This window comes from Scyliorhinus torazame, chromosome 16, assembly GCF_047496885.1.
Source record: "Scyliorhinus torazame isolate Kashiwa2021f chromosome 16, sScyTor2.1, whole genome shotgun sequence".
In the NCBI taxonomy this organism is placed as follows: domain Eukaryota; kingdom Metazoa; phylum Chordata; class Chondrichthyes; order Carcharhiniformes; family Scyliorhinidae; genus Scyliorhinus; species Scyliorhinus torazame.
The window spans coordinates 92790860-92806115 of record NC_092722.1 but is presented as its reverse complement, the minus strand read 5'-3'; the positions used below and the strand labels follow the sequence as shown (position 1 = coordinate 92806115).

The 15256-nt window shown below is 55.0% G+C and overlaps 1 protein-coding gene across 3 annotated transcripts in view; it reads right to left on the bottom strand.

The window, feature by feature from the left end:
* The window catches only part of LOC140392950 (nucleolar RNA helicase 2-like), a 170931-nt gene that overhangs the window by 44269 nt on the left and 111406 nt on the right, over nt 1-15256 (bottom strand). For all 3 annotated transcript variants that reach the window (XM_072478750.1, XM_072478749.1, XM_072478751.1), the window contains one exon: nt 578-721. In XM_072478750.1, coding sequence (XP_072334851.1) covers nt 578-721 — 144 coding nt within the window. The remainder of the gene's footprint in view (nt 1-577; nt 722-15256) is intronic.

The window sequence follows — 15256 nt, the reverse complement described above, 5'->3', positions numbered from 1 at the left end:
TCTGTTATTTGGGAACGAAGAAGGGATAACGCATATCCAGGGTTCCGAATAGATACAGAGATCCATCAGGAATGTTGAACTTCAAAGGAGCTTGGGTGCCCTTGTTCACAATTCACTGAAAATTACCATGCAGATACAGGAAGGATGTTTCCCGTTTTTTGGGGGGGGGGGGGGGGGGGGCGGTTGTGAACGCTCAGCTGTAGAGTATGTTCCAAGACTGAGGTAAACATACTTCTGCATATTCAAAAATTCAAGGGTTATGGGAATGGTGCAGGAAAATGGTGAAGTAGATGATCAGCCATGATCTCATTGAATGGCGGAGACGGGCTGAATGGCCACTTCTCCTATTTCTCATGTTCTTAAAAGGTACCATTCCAGTAACTATTGGAATGGGAAGGAAAGTTTATTACACAGTAAACTGAGAGAAAACCCAGCAACTTGTGAGAAAACCTAGGGTAGAGATCTGTCACTGTATTATATCGGATAACAAAACTGGTTAAGTACAGGTCTATTGCTATGTAGCATGGTATAAGCCTGGGAGGAAGTACAGTCAAGCTCAGAGAGGAGAATGCAGTACCTGTTTTATTGAGGTTACCAGCTCATTTACTTCCCTTTTGGTTTCACAGAAGATGATAGTTCGCCCATGACGACCACTGTATACCTGAATGACATCGCCAATGACTGCCACTCGCTGCGTCCAATGGCATTCTATGGCCAAATGCTAGAGAAAAACATAAAACAAATTTAAGGATTTGGCTGTGAGTTCTACGCCTCAGACCGGAATCCAAGAATGTGAGGAGATATTAAATCCAGTGATAAAAGAACCAATATCATGCATGTAGGCTTTTCAGCAAAGCTAATTACCGGCCTGTATTAGTTTCATATTGTTATTAGAGAAACCAGCAAACGTGTCCAAACAACATGGCAAGTACCTGCAGGTTGAGCCATTTTCAAACTCAGGGCCGCAAAGCATGGGTGGGTCAAGGGGCCAACGGTTGTGGGAAGAAGTACCCAATGGTCATGACCTGTTTTTCAAAATGTCGGCCGCAACCAGCTTTCAGAATGCCAGCTGTCCCACACATACGTGCCCACACAGCAGTGTGCAGGCCCGGATGCCCAGCGAGGCAGACTGCCTCCTCCTGATGTCAGATTCTTGGGAGCAGGAGCAGATTGTTTTTTAAAAATCGATGCAAGTCTTCTCCCTCGAAGCGGTGTCAAGGGGGCAGGTCACGCTCTCGCTGTACGTTGACGTCACGTGCTCTGGGCTCGAGAGATTGCTCCATTTTGGAGCTGCCAGCAGTACACATTAAACAGGGAGAAAGCAGTATTAAGGTGATTTCTTGAGGTATGGGTTTATTAATTGTGCCACTGCAAATCAGGATGCAAAGTTTGTGTGTTATATGCAGGGAGGTACTGGCAAATGAAGGTTAAAACTCTCAAAACTTCAAAGGCATTTGAACACAAGTTTGAGGACAAACTTCTTGACTCTTTTCAATGGATAAATCAGATCTTATATCATAAGCTGAAGTCCTTAGCAGAAATGTAATATTCAATGACAAAGCAAGTGAGATCCTGAGGATGTCACATTGAAGGTAAGCAAAAATGGTGGGTCATTAAATTTGGGCTGCATGGGTCGCGAAGGTCAGCCGGCATGGGGCCCAACGGCTGGTAAAAATGGGTGCTGGGCAAAAAAGTTTGAAAAACAGAGATGGGCTATGCCACAATGGTTAAAAATAGAGATCACAAATCAAGTAACAATCCTCTGACAACACTGCCAGTCTAACTAATGGGTATTCTCATGCAGCACCACAGAGACCAGAGACATAGCTTTAAATTGAGGGGAGATAGATTATAAGACAGGCGTCAGAGGTAGGTTCTTTACTCAGAGCGTAGTAAGGGTGTGGAATGCCCTGCCTGCAACAGTAGTGGACTCGCCAACACTAAGGGTATTCAAATGGTCATTAGATAAGACATATGGATGATAAGGGAATAGTGTAAATGGGCTTTAGAGTGGTTTCACAGGTCGGCGCAACATCGAGGGCTGAAGGGCCTGTACTGCGCTGTAATGTTCTAAAGTCTGATTATACTTTTTCGTTTGATGGCACTTTATCACATTACATCAGGTGCCTAACATTCTACTTGGAATGAATGTCTACCAATTGCTTTTCATTGTACAGATCAAGCACACCAGTCAGTGCAACAATTGACCAACCCTGGCTCTTGCTCCCTGGTAAGCTGTACCAACCCTGGTTTTCGTCTTTGTGTCTTAAATGGGGAACCACTTATTTTTATCCTGTGTCTCCCCTTATTTTTATTCTAGTATCTCACACAAGGGAGACATCCTTTCATCATCCACCCTGCAAGCTCTCAGGAGCAAAATTACCTCTTTTTTTTCTTAAATAATTTTTATTAAAGGTTTTCATAAAATATCAATAACAAAATGAGAAAGAAAAAAGAACCCAACAGGGTTAAGTACAAAACACAATCTAAAAAAGCAACCCCCCAAACCCCTCCCCCCGTACCTAAATAATAAATTAACATTAACACCCCGACTTAAGACAACAGGTGTATACACCCCCTCAGACCCTCCCAGTGTAAATAACATAAACAAAAAAATAAATAAAATACCCCCCCCCCCCCCCCCCGGGCTGCTGCTGCCATTGACCAATGTCTATTGTTCTGCCAGAAAGTCTAAGAACGGTTGCCACCGCCTAAAGAACCCTTGTACTCTCAAGGCGAATTTCACCCTCTCCAATTTAATGAACCCTGCCATATCGCTGATCCAGGATTCCACGCTTGGGAGCCTCGTATCTTTCCACTGAAGGAGAATCCTTCGCCGGGCTACCAGGGACGCAAAGGCCAGAATTCCGGCCCCTTTCGCCTTCTGCACTCCCGGCTCCTCCGCCACCCCAAATATTGCGAGCCCCCAGCCCGGTTTGACCCTGGATCCTACCACCCTCGACACCGTCCTCGCTACGCCCTTCCAAAATTCCTCCAGCGCTGGGCATGCCCAGAACATATGGGTGTGATTTGCTGGGCTCCCTGAGCACCTAACACACCTGTCCTCACCCCCAAAGAACCAGCTCATCCTTGTCCCGGTCATGTGTGCCCTGTGGTGCCCCTTAAACTGTATGAGGCTGAGCCTCGCGCAAGAAGAGGAAGAGTTCACCCTCCCTAGGGCATCTGCCCACGTCCCCTCTTCGATCTCCTCTCCCAACTCCTCCTCCCACTTACCTTTCAACTCCACCACCGAGGCCTCCTCCTGCATCACCTGGTAAGTTTCAGAGATCTCCCCCCCCCCCCCCCCCCGCCCCGAGAGCACCCTGTCCTGTACTGTGTGGCAGTAACCGTGGGAATTCCACCACCTGCCGTCTGGCAAATGCCCTTACCTGTAAGTACCTGAAGGTGTTCCCCGGGGGGAGCCCGTACTTCTCCGCCAGCTCACCCAAGCTCGCGAACTTCCCGTCCACAAACAGGTCCCCAACTTTCGTATCCCTGCCCTGTGCCACCCCGAAAACCCTCCACCTGTTCTTCCTGGGGCGAACCGGTGGTTCCCCCGTAATGGGGTCCACGCCGAGGCCCTAACTTCCCCCCCTATGCCGCCTCCACTGCCCCCAAATTTTGAGGGCCGCCACCACCACCGGACTCGTGGTATACCTCCTTGGAGGGAGCAGCAGCGGCGCCATTGCCAGACTCGTACCCACACAGGACGCCGTCTCCAGCCTCTTCCATGCAGCCCCCTCCATCACCCACTTGCGCACCATTGTCGCATTGGCGGCCCAGTAGTACCCACAGAGGTTGGGCAGCACCAGGCCCCCCCCAGCTCTACTCTGCTCCAGGAACACCCTTCTGACCCTCGGAGTCCCTCGCGCCCACACAAACCCCATTATACTCGCCTGAAAAAAAGCCTTCGGGATAAACACGGGGAGGCACTGGAACAGGAACAAAAACCTTGGGAGCACCGTCATTTTGATTGACTGCACCCTACCCGCCAAGGACAGCAGCAACGCGTCCCACCTCGAACTCCTCCTCCATTTGCTCCACCAGACTTGTAAAGTTAAGCCTATGCTGGGCCACCCAGCTCCTGGCCACCTGGACCCCCAAATAGCTGAAGCTCCTCTCCGCCCTTTTTAGTGGGAGCTCGCCAATCCCCCTCTCCTGGTCCCCTAGCTGAACTACGAACAGCTCGCTCTTCCCCATATTGAGCTTGTACCCCGAAAAGTCCCCGAATTCCCTAAGGATCCTCATTACCTCTGGCATTCCTCCCACCGGGTCCGCCACATACAGCAGCAGGTCGTCCGCATAAAGCGACACCCTACGCTCCTCCCCACCCCGCACCAAACCCCTCCAGTTCCTCGACTCTCTGTGCCATAGCCAGGGGTTCAATCGCCAGTGCGAAGAGCAGGGGGGACAGGGAACACCCGTCTCGTCCCTCGGTGCAAACGAAAGTACTCGGACCTCCTCCTATTTGTGGCCACACTTGCCATTGGGACCTCATACAACAACCTAACCCACCTGACAAACCCCTCCCCAAACCCGAACCTCTTCAGCACCTCCCACAGGTACCCCCACTCTACCCTATCGAAGGCTTTCTCAGCGTCCATCCCCACCACTATCTCCGCCTCCCCCTCCCTCGCCGGCATCATGGTAACGTTCAAAAGCCTCCGCACATTCGCTTTCAACTGTCTCCCCTTCACAAACCCCGTCTGGTCTTCATGGATGATCTGCTGCACACAATCCTCAATCCTCGTGGCTAACACCTTCGCCAGCACCTTGGCATCTACATTTAGCAAGGAAATCGGTCTGTAAGACCCACATTGCAGGGGATCCTTGTCCCGCTTCAGGATCAAGGAGATCAGTGCCCGGGACATCGTCGGGGGTAAAGCCCCCCCTCTCCCTTGCCTCATTGAAGGTCCTAACTAACAGCGGGACCAACAGGTCCATATATTTTTTATAGAACTCGACCGGGAAACCGTCCGGCCCCGGTGCCTTCCCCGCCTGCATGCTTCCTATCCCTTTGATCAGCTCCTCCAGCCCAATTGCGGCCCCCAGTCCCTCTTCCACCTTTGGAAACCTCAATTGGTCCAGGAAACGGCCCATCCCTCCCTCCTCCCGTGGGGGCTCAGATCGGTACAATTCCTCGTAGAAGTCCCTGAAGACCCCATTGATGCCAACCCCACCCAGCAACACGCTCCCTTCCCTGTCCTTAACTCCCCCGATCTCCCTAGCTGCGTCCCGCTTCCGAAGCTAATGCGCCAGCATCCGGCTTGCCCTTTCCCCATACTCGTAGACCGCCCCTGGGCCTTCCTCCACTGCACCTCCGCCTTCCTGGTGGTCACCAGGTCGAACTCGGCCTGGAGGCTGCGCCTCTTCCTGAACAATCCTTCCTCAGGTTCTTCCGCACACCTCCTGTCTACCCTCACCATCTCCCCCACCAGCCTCTCCCTCTCCCCCCGCTCCTTGTGGGTCCTGATGGAGATCAGCTCTCCCCTCACCACCGCCTTCAGTGCCTCCCATACCATCCCCACTCGGACCTCCCCGTTGTCGTTGGTCTCCAAGTACCTCGCTATACTTCCTCGGACCCGCTCGCCCGCCAACAGCCCCACCTCCAAGCGCCACAGCGGGCGCTGGTCCCTTTCCTCCCTCATCTCCAAGTCCACCCAATGCAGGGCGTGGTCCGAAATGGCTATTGCCGAATACTCGGTATCCTCTACTCTCGCTATCAGCGCCCTACTCAAAATGAAAGTCGATTCGAGAATAAGCCTTATGGACATGTGAGAAGAATGAAAATTCCCTAGCCCCCCGGCCGTGCAAATCTCCAAGGGTCCACCCCTCCCATTTGGTCCATAAATCCCCTCAACACTCTAGCCGCCGCCGGCTTCCTACCCGTCCTAGACCTGGAGCGATCCAGTGCAGGATCCAACACCGTGTTAAAGTCTCCCCCCATTTTTATGGAGTTTAATCCGGACAAAGTCTGGTCGCCACATTACCAGAAGGATATGGAGGCTTTAGAGAGGGTGCAGAAGAGATTTACCAGAATGTTGCCTGGTATGGAGGGCATTAGCTATGAGGGGCGGTTGAATAAACTCGGTTTGTTCTCACTGGAACGAAGGAGGTTGAGGGGAGACCTGATAGAGGTCTACAAAATTATGAGGGGCATAGACAGAGTGGATAGTCAGAGGCTTTTCCCCGGGGTAGAGGGGTCAATTACTAGGGGGCATAGGTTTAAGGTGAGAGGGACAAGGTTTAGAGTAGATGTACGAGGCAAGTTTTTTTTTTTTTTTTTACACAGAGGGTAGTGGGTGCCTGGAACTCGCTACCGGAGGAGGTGGTGGAAGCAGGGACGATAGTGACATTTAAGGGGCATCTTGACAAATACATGAATAGGATGGGAATAGAGGGATACGGACCCAGGAAGTGTAGAAGATTGTAGTTTAGTCGGGCAGCATGGTCGGCACGGGCTTGGAGGGCCGAAGGGCCTGTTCCTGTGCTGTACCATTTCTTTGTTCTTTGTATTATCAGGCCCCCCACTTCCAAATCTGGGATCCGATCCAACATACGCCGCATAAAACCCGCATCGTCCCAGTTCGGAGCACACACATTGACCAGTACCACCCTCTCTCCCTGCAACTTACCACTTACCATTATGTACCTACCGCCATTATCTGCCACAATGCTCGACGCCTCGAATACACCTTCTTTCCCACCAAGATCGCCACCCCTCGATTTTTGGCATCTAGCCCCGAGTGAAACACCTGACCTACCCACCCTTTCCTCAGTCTTACCTGGTCTGCCACCTTCAGGTGTCTCCCCTGGAGCATAACCACATCCGCCTTGAGCCCCTTCAGGTGCGCGAACACGCGGGCCCGCTTAACCGGCCCATTCAGTCCCCTTACATTCCAGGTTATCAGCCGGATCAGGGGGCTACCCTCCCCCCCCCTCCCCCGCCGACTAGCCATGACCCCTCCTCGGCCAGCCTCGCGCCCGCACCCCACACCCGGCCCGTTCCCCACAGCGGCATACACGCTTCTCGACCCACCCCACTCGCTCCAGGCTCCAGCTCCTCCTTGATCTTAGCAGCAGCAACTCGATTCTCTCTCTCTTCTCTCCCCCCCCCTCCCGGGCTAGGACCCATCCTAGCTGGTTTACTCCCCCCATTGCACTTCCGTAAGTCAGCTGACTCCCGCTGACCACGGCCACTCCCGCCTCCCCTTCGACTCCTCCCATTGTGGGGCACACCCTCCTCTCCCGCTGACCTACAGGCTCACAGGCTCTCCCCCTCCGTTCTAAGCGCGGGAAACAAGCCTCGCTTCCCCGCCCCGGTCCCCCCCCCCCCACTCCCGTCTTCGGCACAGGAAAAAATCCCGCGCTCTCCACCTACCAGGCCCCGCCACCAACCAAAACAGTGCCCCCATCCACCCTCCCCAACCCGAAAGAGAAAAACACAGAGAAAAAGAAACCCAAAACAATGCAAAGGCCCCTCCCTCCGAACCAAAAATAGGCATAACATATCCACCGCAGTCCCCAATCGCCCATCACGACCCTCAGTCTGTGTCCAGCTTCTCGGCCTGAACAAAGGCCCACGCCTCCTCTGGAGACTCAAAATAATGGTGCCGGTCCTTGTAGGTAATCCACAGTCACGCCGGCTGCAACATGCCAAACTTCACCCCCTTCCTGTGCAGCACCGCCTTCGCTCGATTGTACCCGGCCCTCCTCTTCGCCGCCTCCGCACTCCAGTCCTGATATATCCAAACCTCCGCGTTCTCCCACCTGCTGCTCCTCTTCTTCTTGGCCCACCTGAGCACACACTCCCGATCGACAAACCGATGGAACCGCACCAGCACCGCCCGCGGAGGCTCGTTAGCCTTGGGCCTCCTCGCCAACACTCTATGGGGGGCCATATTCCAGCTCCAGGGGCCCCTGGAAGGACCCCGCTCCCATCAGCGAGTTTAACATGGTGACCACATAGGCCCCCACGTCCGGCCCTTTCAGCCCCTCCGGGAGGCCCAGAATCCGCAGATTCTTCCGCCTCGACCGATTCTCCATCTCCTCGAACTGCTCCTGCCATTTCTTGTGGAGCGCCTCCACCTTTACCGCCAGGACTAAGATCTCGTCCTCATTGTCAGAGATCTTTTGTTGAGCTTCTCGGATCGCCATCCCCTGGGCCGTCTGTGTCTCCAGCAGCTTATCAATAGAAGCCTTCATCGGCTCTAGCAGGTCCGTTTTAATCTCTAGGATTAATCGCTGGATACCCTCCTGTTAGTCCTCGCCCACTGCCTCCACGCTGCCTGGTCTCCACCCGCCGCCATTTTGTCCTTCTTCCCTCCCTTCTTCTGGTCCACCACCACCATTTTTGTCACCCCGCTCCTAGTTAAAGCCATATACTGACGGAGAGCTGTTATTAACACCTTCCCACACCAGGAAACGTCGAAAAAGTGCCCTTGGGGGCCCTGAAAAGAGCCCAAAAGTCCGTTTTTGCGGGAGCCGCCGAATGTGCGACTTAGCTCCGCATAGCCGCAACCAGAAGTCTCGAGAGGGAATCCTTTTGGCAGTGTTCGCTTCATCAATCTGCCCCAAAATGTCTGTGGAAACTCCTGAAAAAGGTCTAAGAGTCCGTTCCAGACGGGAGCAGCCGAATGCGCGACCTACTCCTCCATGGCCGCCACCGGAAGCCTCGTCCCCGCTTCTTCAGTGGCCTTGGTGAGATCTTTTCACAGTTGTTCCCTCTGCTGCTAGAATTCAACTTTGATAAATGCCCTCAGGTCAGCTTGCAGCTTTAAGCTTGCCCTTCCCCCGCCTGCATGCTGGAAGAGGCTTTTGTCTATTCCTGCAGCTCAAGCCAAATCTTTTACTGTTTCTGTCGGGTCTGGTAACCAAAAGACAGACCATTCCTGGGGGACACTGTCAGGGGAATGTTGCAGTCTTCTTGCCACACCAGGAAATGTCAAACAAATGCCGTGGGGGCCGTGTAAAAGAGCCCAAACGTCCGTTCCAAGGGGGAGCTACCGAATATGTGAACTAGCTCTGCATAGCCGCACCCGGAAGTTGCAAAATTACCTCTTAATCGTCTGCACTCCACTGGATACAGGGCCAACTTGCCCAACCTTTCCTCATAAAATAAACCCAGGATATTCCCAAGAATCAGTTGAGTGAAGCTTCTCTGAATTGCTTCTCAGGCAATGGTATCCATTGTTAATAAGGGGTCCAAACCACACTAGCACAGTGGCTAGCACTTGCTTCACAGCGCCATAGTCCCAGATTCGATTCCCGGCTTGGGCCACTGCCTGTGTGGAGTCTGAACGTTCTCCCAATGTCTGCGTGAGTTTCCTCCGGGTGCTCTGGCTTCCTCCCACAAGTCCCGAAAGACGTGCTGTTAGGTAATTTAGACATTCTGAATTCTCCCTCAATGTACCCGAACAGGCCCCAGCGTGTGGCGACTAGGGGATTTTCACAGTAACTTCATTGCAGTGTTACAACACAAGACATAGGAGCAGAATTAGGCCACTCAGCCCATCGAGTCTGCTCCGCCATTCAATCAGGGCTGATATTTTCTCACCCTCATTCTCCTGCATAACCCCTGATCCCCTTATTGTCTTTTTTAAAAAAAAAAATTATTAGAATTTTCACAAAATATCAACAACAAAATACAGAAAGAAAACAACCCCCCCCCCCCCCCACATAAATAATAAATTAACAGCCATCATCAACACAAAAGCAAATATACACGCCCACTCAAGAAAAGCGAACCAAACCCCCCCCCCCCTCCCGGGTTGCTGCTGCTGACCATCTTCTAACGCTCTTCCAGGAAGTCGAGGAACGGTTGCCACCACCTGAAGAACCCTTGCACCGATCCCCTTAAGGCAAATTTCACCCTCTCCAATTTAATAAACCCCGCCATATCGTTGATCCAGGATTCGCATCCTTCCACTGAAGAGGTCCTTCACCGGGCTACCAGGGACGCAAAGGCCAGAATACCAGCCTCTTTCGCCTCCTGCACCCCCGGCTCCTCTGCCACCCCAAATATTGCGCACCCCCAGCCCAGCTTGACCCTGGAACCTACCACCCTTGACACCGAGGCCGCCTCCTCCTCCTGCATTACCTGATACATTGCCGAGATCCTCCCCTCTCCAACCCACACCCCCGACAGCACCCTGTCCTGGACCCTATGTGGCGGCAACAGTGGGAACTCCACCACCTGCCGCCGAACAAACACCCTTTGGGGGAGCCCGAACTTCTCCTCCAGCTCACCCAGGCTCGCGAACATCCCGTCCATCCTTCTAATACCTGCCCTGTGCCAGCTCAGGAACCCTACGCCCATCCTCCCCGGGACAAATCAATGGTTCACGCATATCGGGGACCACACCGAGGCCCCCACCTCCCCCCTGTGACGTCTCCATTGCCCCCAAATTTTGAGGGTAGCCGCCACCACCGTGCTCATGGTATACCTCGTTGGAGGAAGCAACAGTGGCGCCGTCACCAGCGCCTCCTGGCTCGTGCCCATACAGGACGCCATCTCCAGCCTCTTCCATGCCGCCCCCTCCCCCTCCATCACCCACTTGCGCACCATCGCCACGTTGGCAGCCCAATAATACCCACAGAGGTTAGGCAGCGCTAACCCCCCCCCCATATCCCTGCACTGTTCCAGGAACACCCTTCTCACCCTCGGAGTCTTCTGCGCCCACACAAACCCCATAATGTTCCTATTAAACCACTTGAAGAAGGCCTTAGGGATCAGGATGGGGAGGCACTGGAACAGGAACAAAAATCTCGGGAGCACCGCCATTTTAACTGACTGCACCCTCCCCGCCAGGGAGAGTGGCAGCACGTCCCACCTCTTAAACACCTCCTCCATTTGCTCCACCAGTCTCGTGAAGTTAAACTTATGCAGGGCCCCCCCAACTCCAAGCCACCTGGACCCCCAGGTACCAGAAACTCCTCTCTGCCCTTTCTAGTGGGAGCTCACCAATCCCCCTCTCCTGGTCCCCTGGGTGAACAACTCGCTCTTCCCCATATTGAGCTTATACCCGGAGAAATCCCCAAACTCCCTGAGAATCCTCATCACCTCCGGCATTCCCCCCACTGGGCCCGCCACATAGAACAGCAAATCGTCCGCATAGAGCGACACCCGGTGTTCCTCCCACCCCGCACCAGCCCCCTCCAATTCATCGACTCCCCCAATGCCATGGCCAGGGGCTCAATCGCCAACGCAAAGAGCAGGGAGGACAGGGGACACCCCTGCCTCGTCCCCCGGTGTAACCAAAAATACTCTGACCTCCTTCTGTTCGTGGCCACACTCGCCACCGGGGCCTCATACAGCAATTTAACCCAGCTGACAAACCCCTACCGAAACCCGAACCTTTTCAGCACCTCCCACAGGTACCCCCACTCTACCCTATCAAAGGACTTCTCCGCATCCATCGCCGCCACTATCTCCGCCTCCCCTTCCACCGCCGACATCATTATAACATTCAAGAGCCTCCGTACATTTGTATTCAGCTGTCTCCCTTTCACGAACCCCGTCTGATCCCCGTGAATGACCTGCGGCATACAGTCCTCTATCCTCGTGGCTAAAATCTTTGCCAACAACTTTGCATCTACATTTAGGAGTGAGATCGGCCTGTATGACCCACAGCGTAGGGGATCCTTGTCCCGCTTCAAGATCAAGGGGTTCAGCGCCCGAGACATCGTCGGGGGCAAAGCTCCTCCTTCCCTTGCCTCGTTAAAGGTCCTTACCAACAGAGGGCCCAGCAGGTCCGCATACTTCTTATAAAATTCGACCGCGAACCCATCTGGCCCCGGCGCCTTCCCGCCTGCATGCTTCCTATCCCTTTGACCAACTCCTCCAACCCAACCAACGCCCCCAGCCCCTCCTCCACCTTCGGGAATCTCAACCGGTCCAGAAAGCGACCCATCCCTCCCTCCTCCAGTGGGGGCTCGGACCGATACAGTTCCCCGTAGAAGTGAAGACCCCATTGATACCCACCCCACTTCGCACCATGCTCCCTTCCCCCCCGATCTCCCTAGCTGCCTCTCGCTTCCGAAGCTGGTGCGCTAGCATCCGGCTCGCCTTTTCTCCATATTCATATACCGCCCCCTGCGCCTCCGCCTTCCTAGTGGTCAACAGATCGAATTCGGCCTGGAGGCTGCGCCGCTCCCTAAGCAATCCATCCTCCGGGACCTCCGCGTACCTCCTGTCCACCCTCACCATCTCCCCCACCAGCCTCTCCCCCTCACTCTTCTCCCTCCTCTCATGGGCCCTAATGGAGATCAGCTCTCTCCTGACCACCGCCTTCAGCGCCTCCCAGACGACCCGCACTAGGACCTCCCCGTTGTCATTAGCCTCCAGCTACCTCTCTATGCACCCTCGGACCCACCCGCTCACCTCCTCATCCGCCAGCAATCCCACCTCTAAGCGCCACAGCGGGCGCTAGTCCATCGCCTACCCCAGCTCGAGGTCTACCCAATGCGGAGCGTGATCGGAAATGGTTATCGCCGAGTACTCAGTATCTTCCACTCTTGGAATCAGCGCCCTACTCATAACAAAGAAGTCAATCCGGGAATAGGCCTTGTGGACATGGGAGAAGAATGAGAATTCCCTGGCCTCGCAAACCTCCATGGGTCCATCCCTCCCATCTGGTCCATGAATCCCCTCAGCACCTTGGCCACCGCCGGCCTCCTAGTCGTCCTAGACCTGGAACGATCTAGTGCCAGGTCCAGCACTGTATTGAAATCCCCCCTCCCCCATTATCTGTCTCCAGGTCCGGAATCCGGTCCAACATACGCCGCATGAAGCCCGCATCGTTCCAATTCGGGGCGTATACATTGACCAACACCACCCGCTCCCCCTGCAGCTTGCCACTTACCATCACATACCTACCGCCATTGTCTGCCACGATGCTCGACGCCTCGAACGACACTCTCTTCCCCACCAAGATCGCCACCCCCCCCGATGTTTTGCATCCAACCCCGAATGAAACACCAGGCTTACCCACCCCTTTCTCAACCTTACCTGATCCGCCACCCTCAGGTGCGTCTCCTGAAGCATGGCCACATCTGCCTTCAGCCCCTTCAGGTGTGCAAACACCCGGGCCCGTTTGACCGGCCCACTCAGTCCCCTTACATTGCAGGTTGTCAGATCAGGCGGCTACCCGCTCCCCCCCCTCCCCCGCTGACTAGCCATATCCCTCCTAGGCCAGCCACGTGCCCGCGCCCCCCACACGGCCCGTTCCCAGAAGCGGCAGACCCCCGCCCCGCCCTCCTCTACCGACTCCCCCCAGCTAGGCCCCCCACTAGCTGCATTGCTCCCCCCATTGCACTCCCGTAACCTGCTGACCCCGGCCACTCCCTCGACCCCTCCCAGTGTGGAACTTCCCCTCCGCCCCCCCCCCCCATTGCCCACCAGCAGGCTCTCCCCCTCCCCCTTCCACTCACAGCGCGGGAAGAAGCCTGCGCTTCCCAGCTCCGGCCCCGCGCCCTTCAGCCCTTAGCGTGGGAAAAAAACAGTGCATCCCACTCGCCCGGCCCCACCTCCTCTGGTGCAGCTCCTTTTTCAGGCCTGGTCCCCTTGCCCCCAACTCAGGCCTAGCCCCTCGCCCGACCCCCCCCCCCCCCCGCGGGACCCCATCCCCCCTGCCAGCCATCAACCCCCAAGCCGTTTACCTGCCCCCCCCCCCCCCACCCCCCTCCCCCCAAGAGCCCACCCGGCGGACCAAACCGAAACAGTGCCCAACCAACCCCCGAAAAACAAAGAACCAATAATGATCAAAGAACCTCCCCTCGAAATACAACACAACAATCCCTAACCATCCCTTCACCGCGGCCCCCCACCCCTGACCCTCAATCCGAGTCCAATTTTTCGGCCTGGACAAGGCCCACGCCTCCTCCGGGGATTCAAAATAATGATGTTGGTCCTTATAGGTGACCCACAGGCTGCAGCATGCCGAACTTCACGCCTATCCTGTGCAGCACCGCCTTCGCTCGATTGAACCCTGCCCTCTTCTTCGCCACCTCAGCGCTCCAATCTTGCTAGATCCGGATCTCCGCGTTCTCCCACCTGCTGCTCCGCTCCTTCTTGGCCCACCTTAGCACGCACTCCCGATCAGCAAACCGGTGGAACCGCACCAGCACCGCCCGCGGCGGCTCGTTGGGCTTGGGCCCCCTCGCCAGCACTCAGTGGGCCCCCTCCAGCTCCAGGGGCCCCTGGAAGGATCCCGCTCCCATCAGCGAATTCAGCATGGTGACCACGTAGGCCCCCACGTCCGACCATCCAGTCCCTCCGGGAGGCCCAGGATCCATAGATTCTTCCACCTCGACCGGTTCACCATCTCCTCGGACATCTCCTGCCATTTTTCAATGGAGCGCCTCGTGTGCCTCCACCTTCACCGCTAGGCCTAGGATCTCATCTTCATTCTCAGAGACCTTTTGCCGGACCTCCTGGATCGCCACCCCTTGGGCCGTCTGGGTCTCCAGCGGCTTATCGATTGACACCTTCATCGACACCAGCAGATCCGCTTTCAGCTCCCTAAAGCAGCGCTGAATAAACTCCTGCTGCTCCTGCGCCGACTGCATCCACGCTGCCTGGTCTCCACCCGCCGCCATCTTGGTCTTTCTCCCTTGCACCTTCTTTTGCTTCACTGCCATTTTTTTGATCGCCCCACTCCTGGTCCAAGCCAGGAGTCCAACTATTGGGGGAATGTTGCTATCTCCTTCCCACACTGGGAAACATTGAGCAAGCGCCGTTACGGGCTCTAAAAAGATCCCAAAAGTCAGTTTCTAGCGGGAGCTGCCGAACGTGCGACTTAGCTCTGCATAGCCGCAACTGGAAGTCTCTAGCTCTGTCTTAAAGACAGTGATCTGGCCTCCACAGCCATCGGCGGCAAAGAGTTCCACAGATTCACCACCCTCTGGCTGAAGAAATTCCTCCTCATCTCTGTTTTAAAGGATCGTCCCTTTAGTCTGAGATGGTGTCCTCTGCTTTTACTTTTTCCTATAAGTGGAAAAATCCTCTCCACATCCATTCTATCCAGGCCTCGCAGTATCCTGTAAGTCTCAATAATATACCCCCTCATCCTTCTAAACTCCGAGTACAGACCCAGAGTCCTCAACTGTTCCTCATACGACAAGTTCTTCATTCCAGGGATCATTCTTGTGAACCTCCTCTGGACCCTTTCCAATGCCAGCACATCCTTCCTTAGATACGGGGCCCAAAACTGCTCACAATACTCCAAATGGGGTCTGACCAGAGCCCTATACAGTC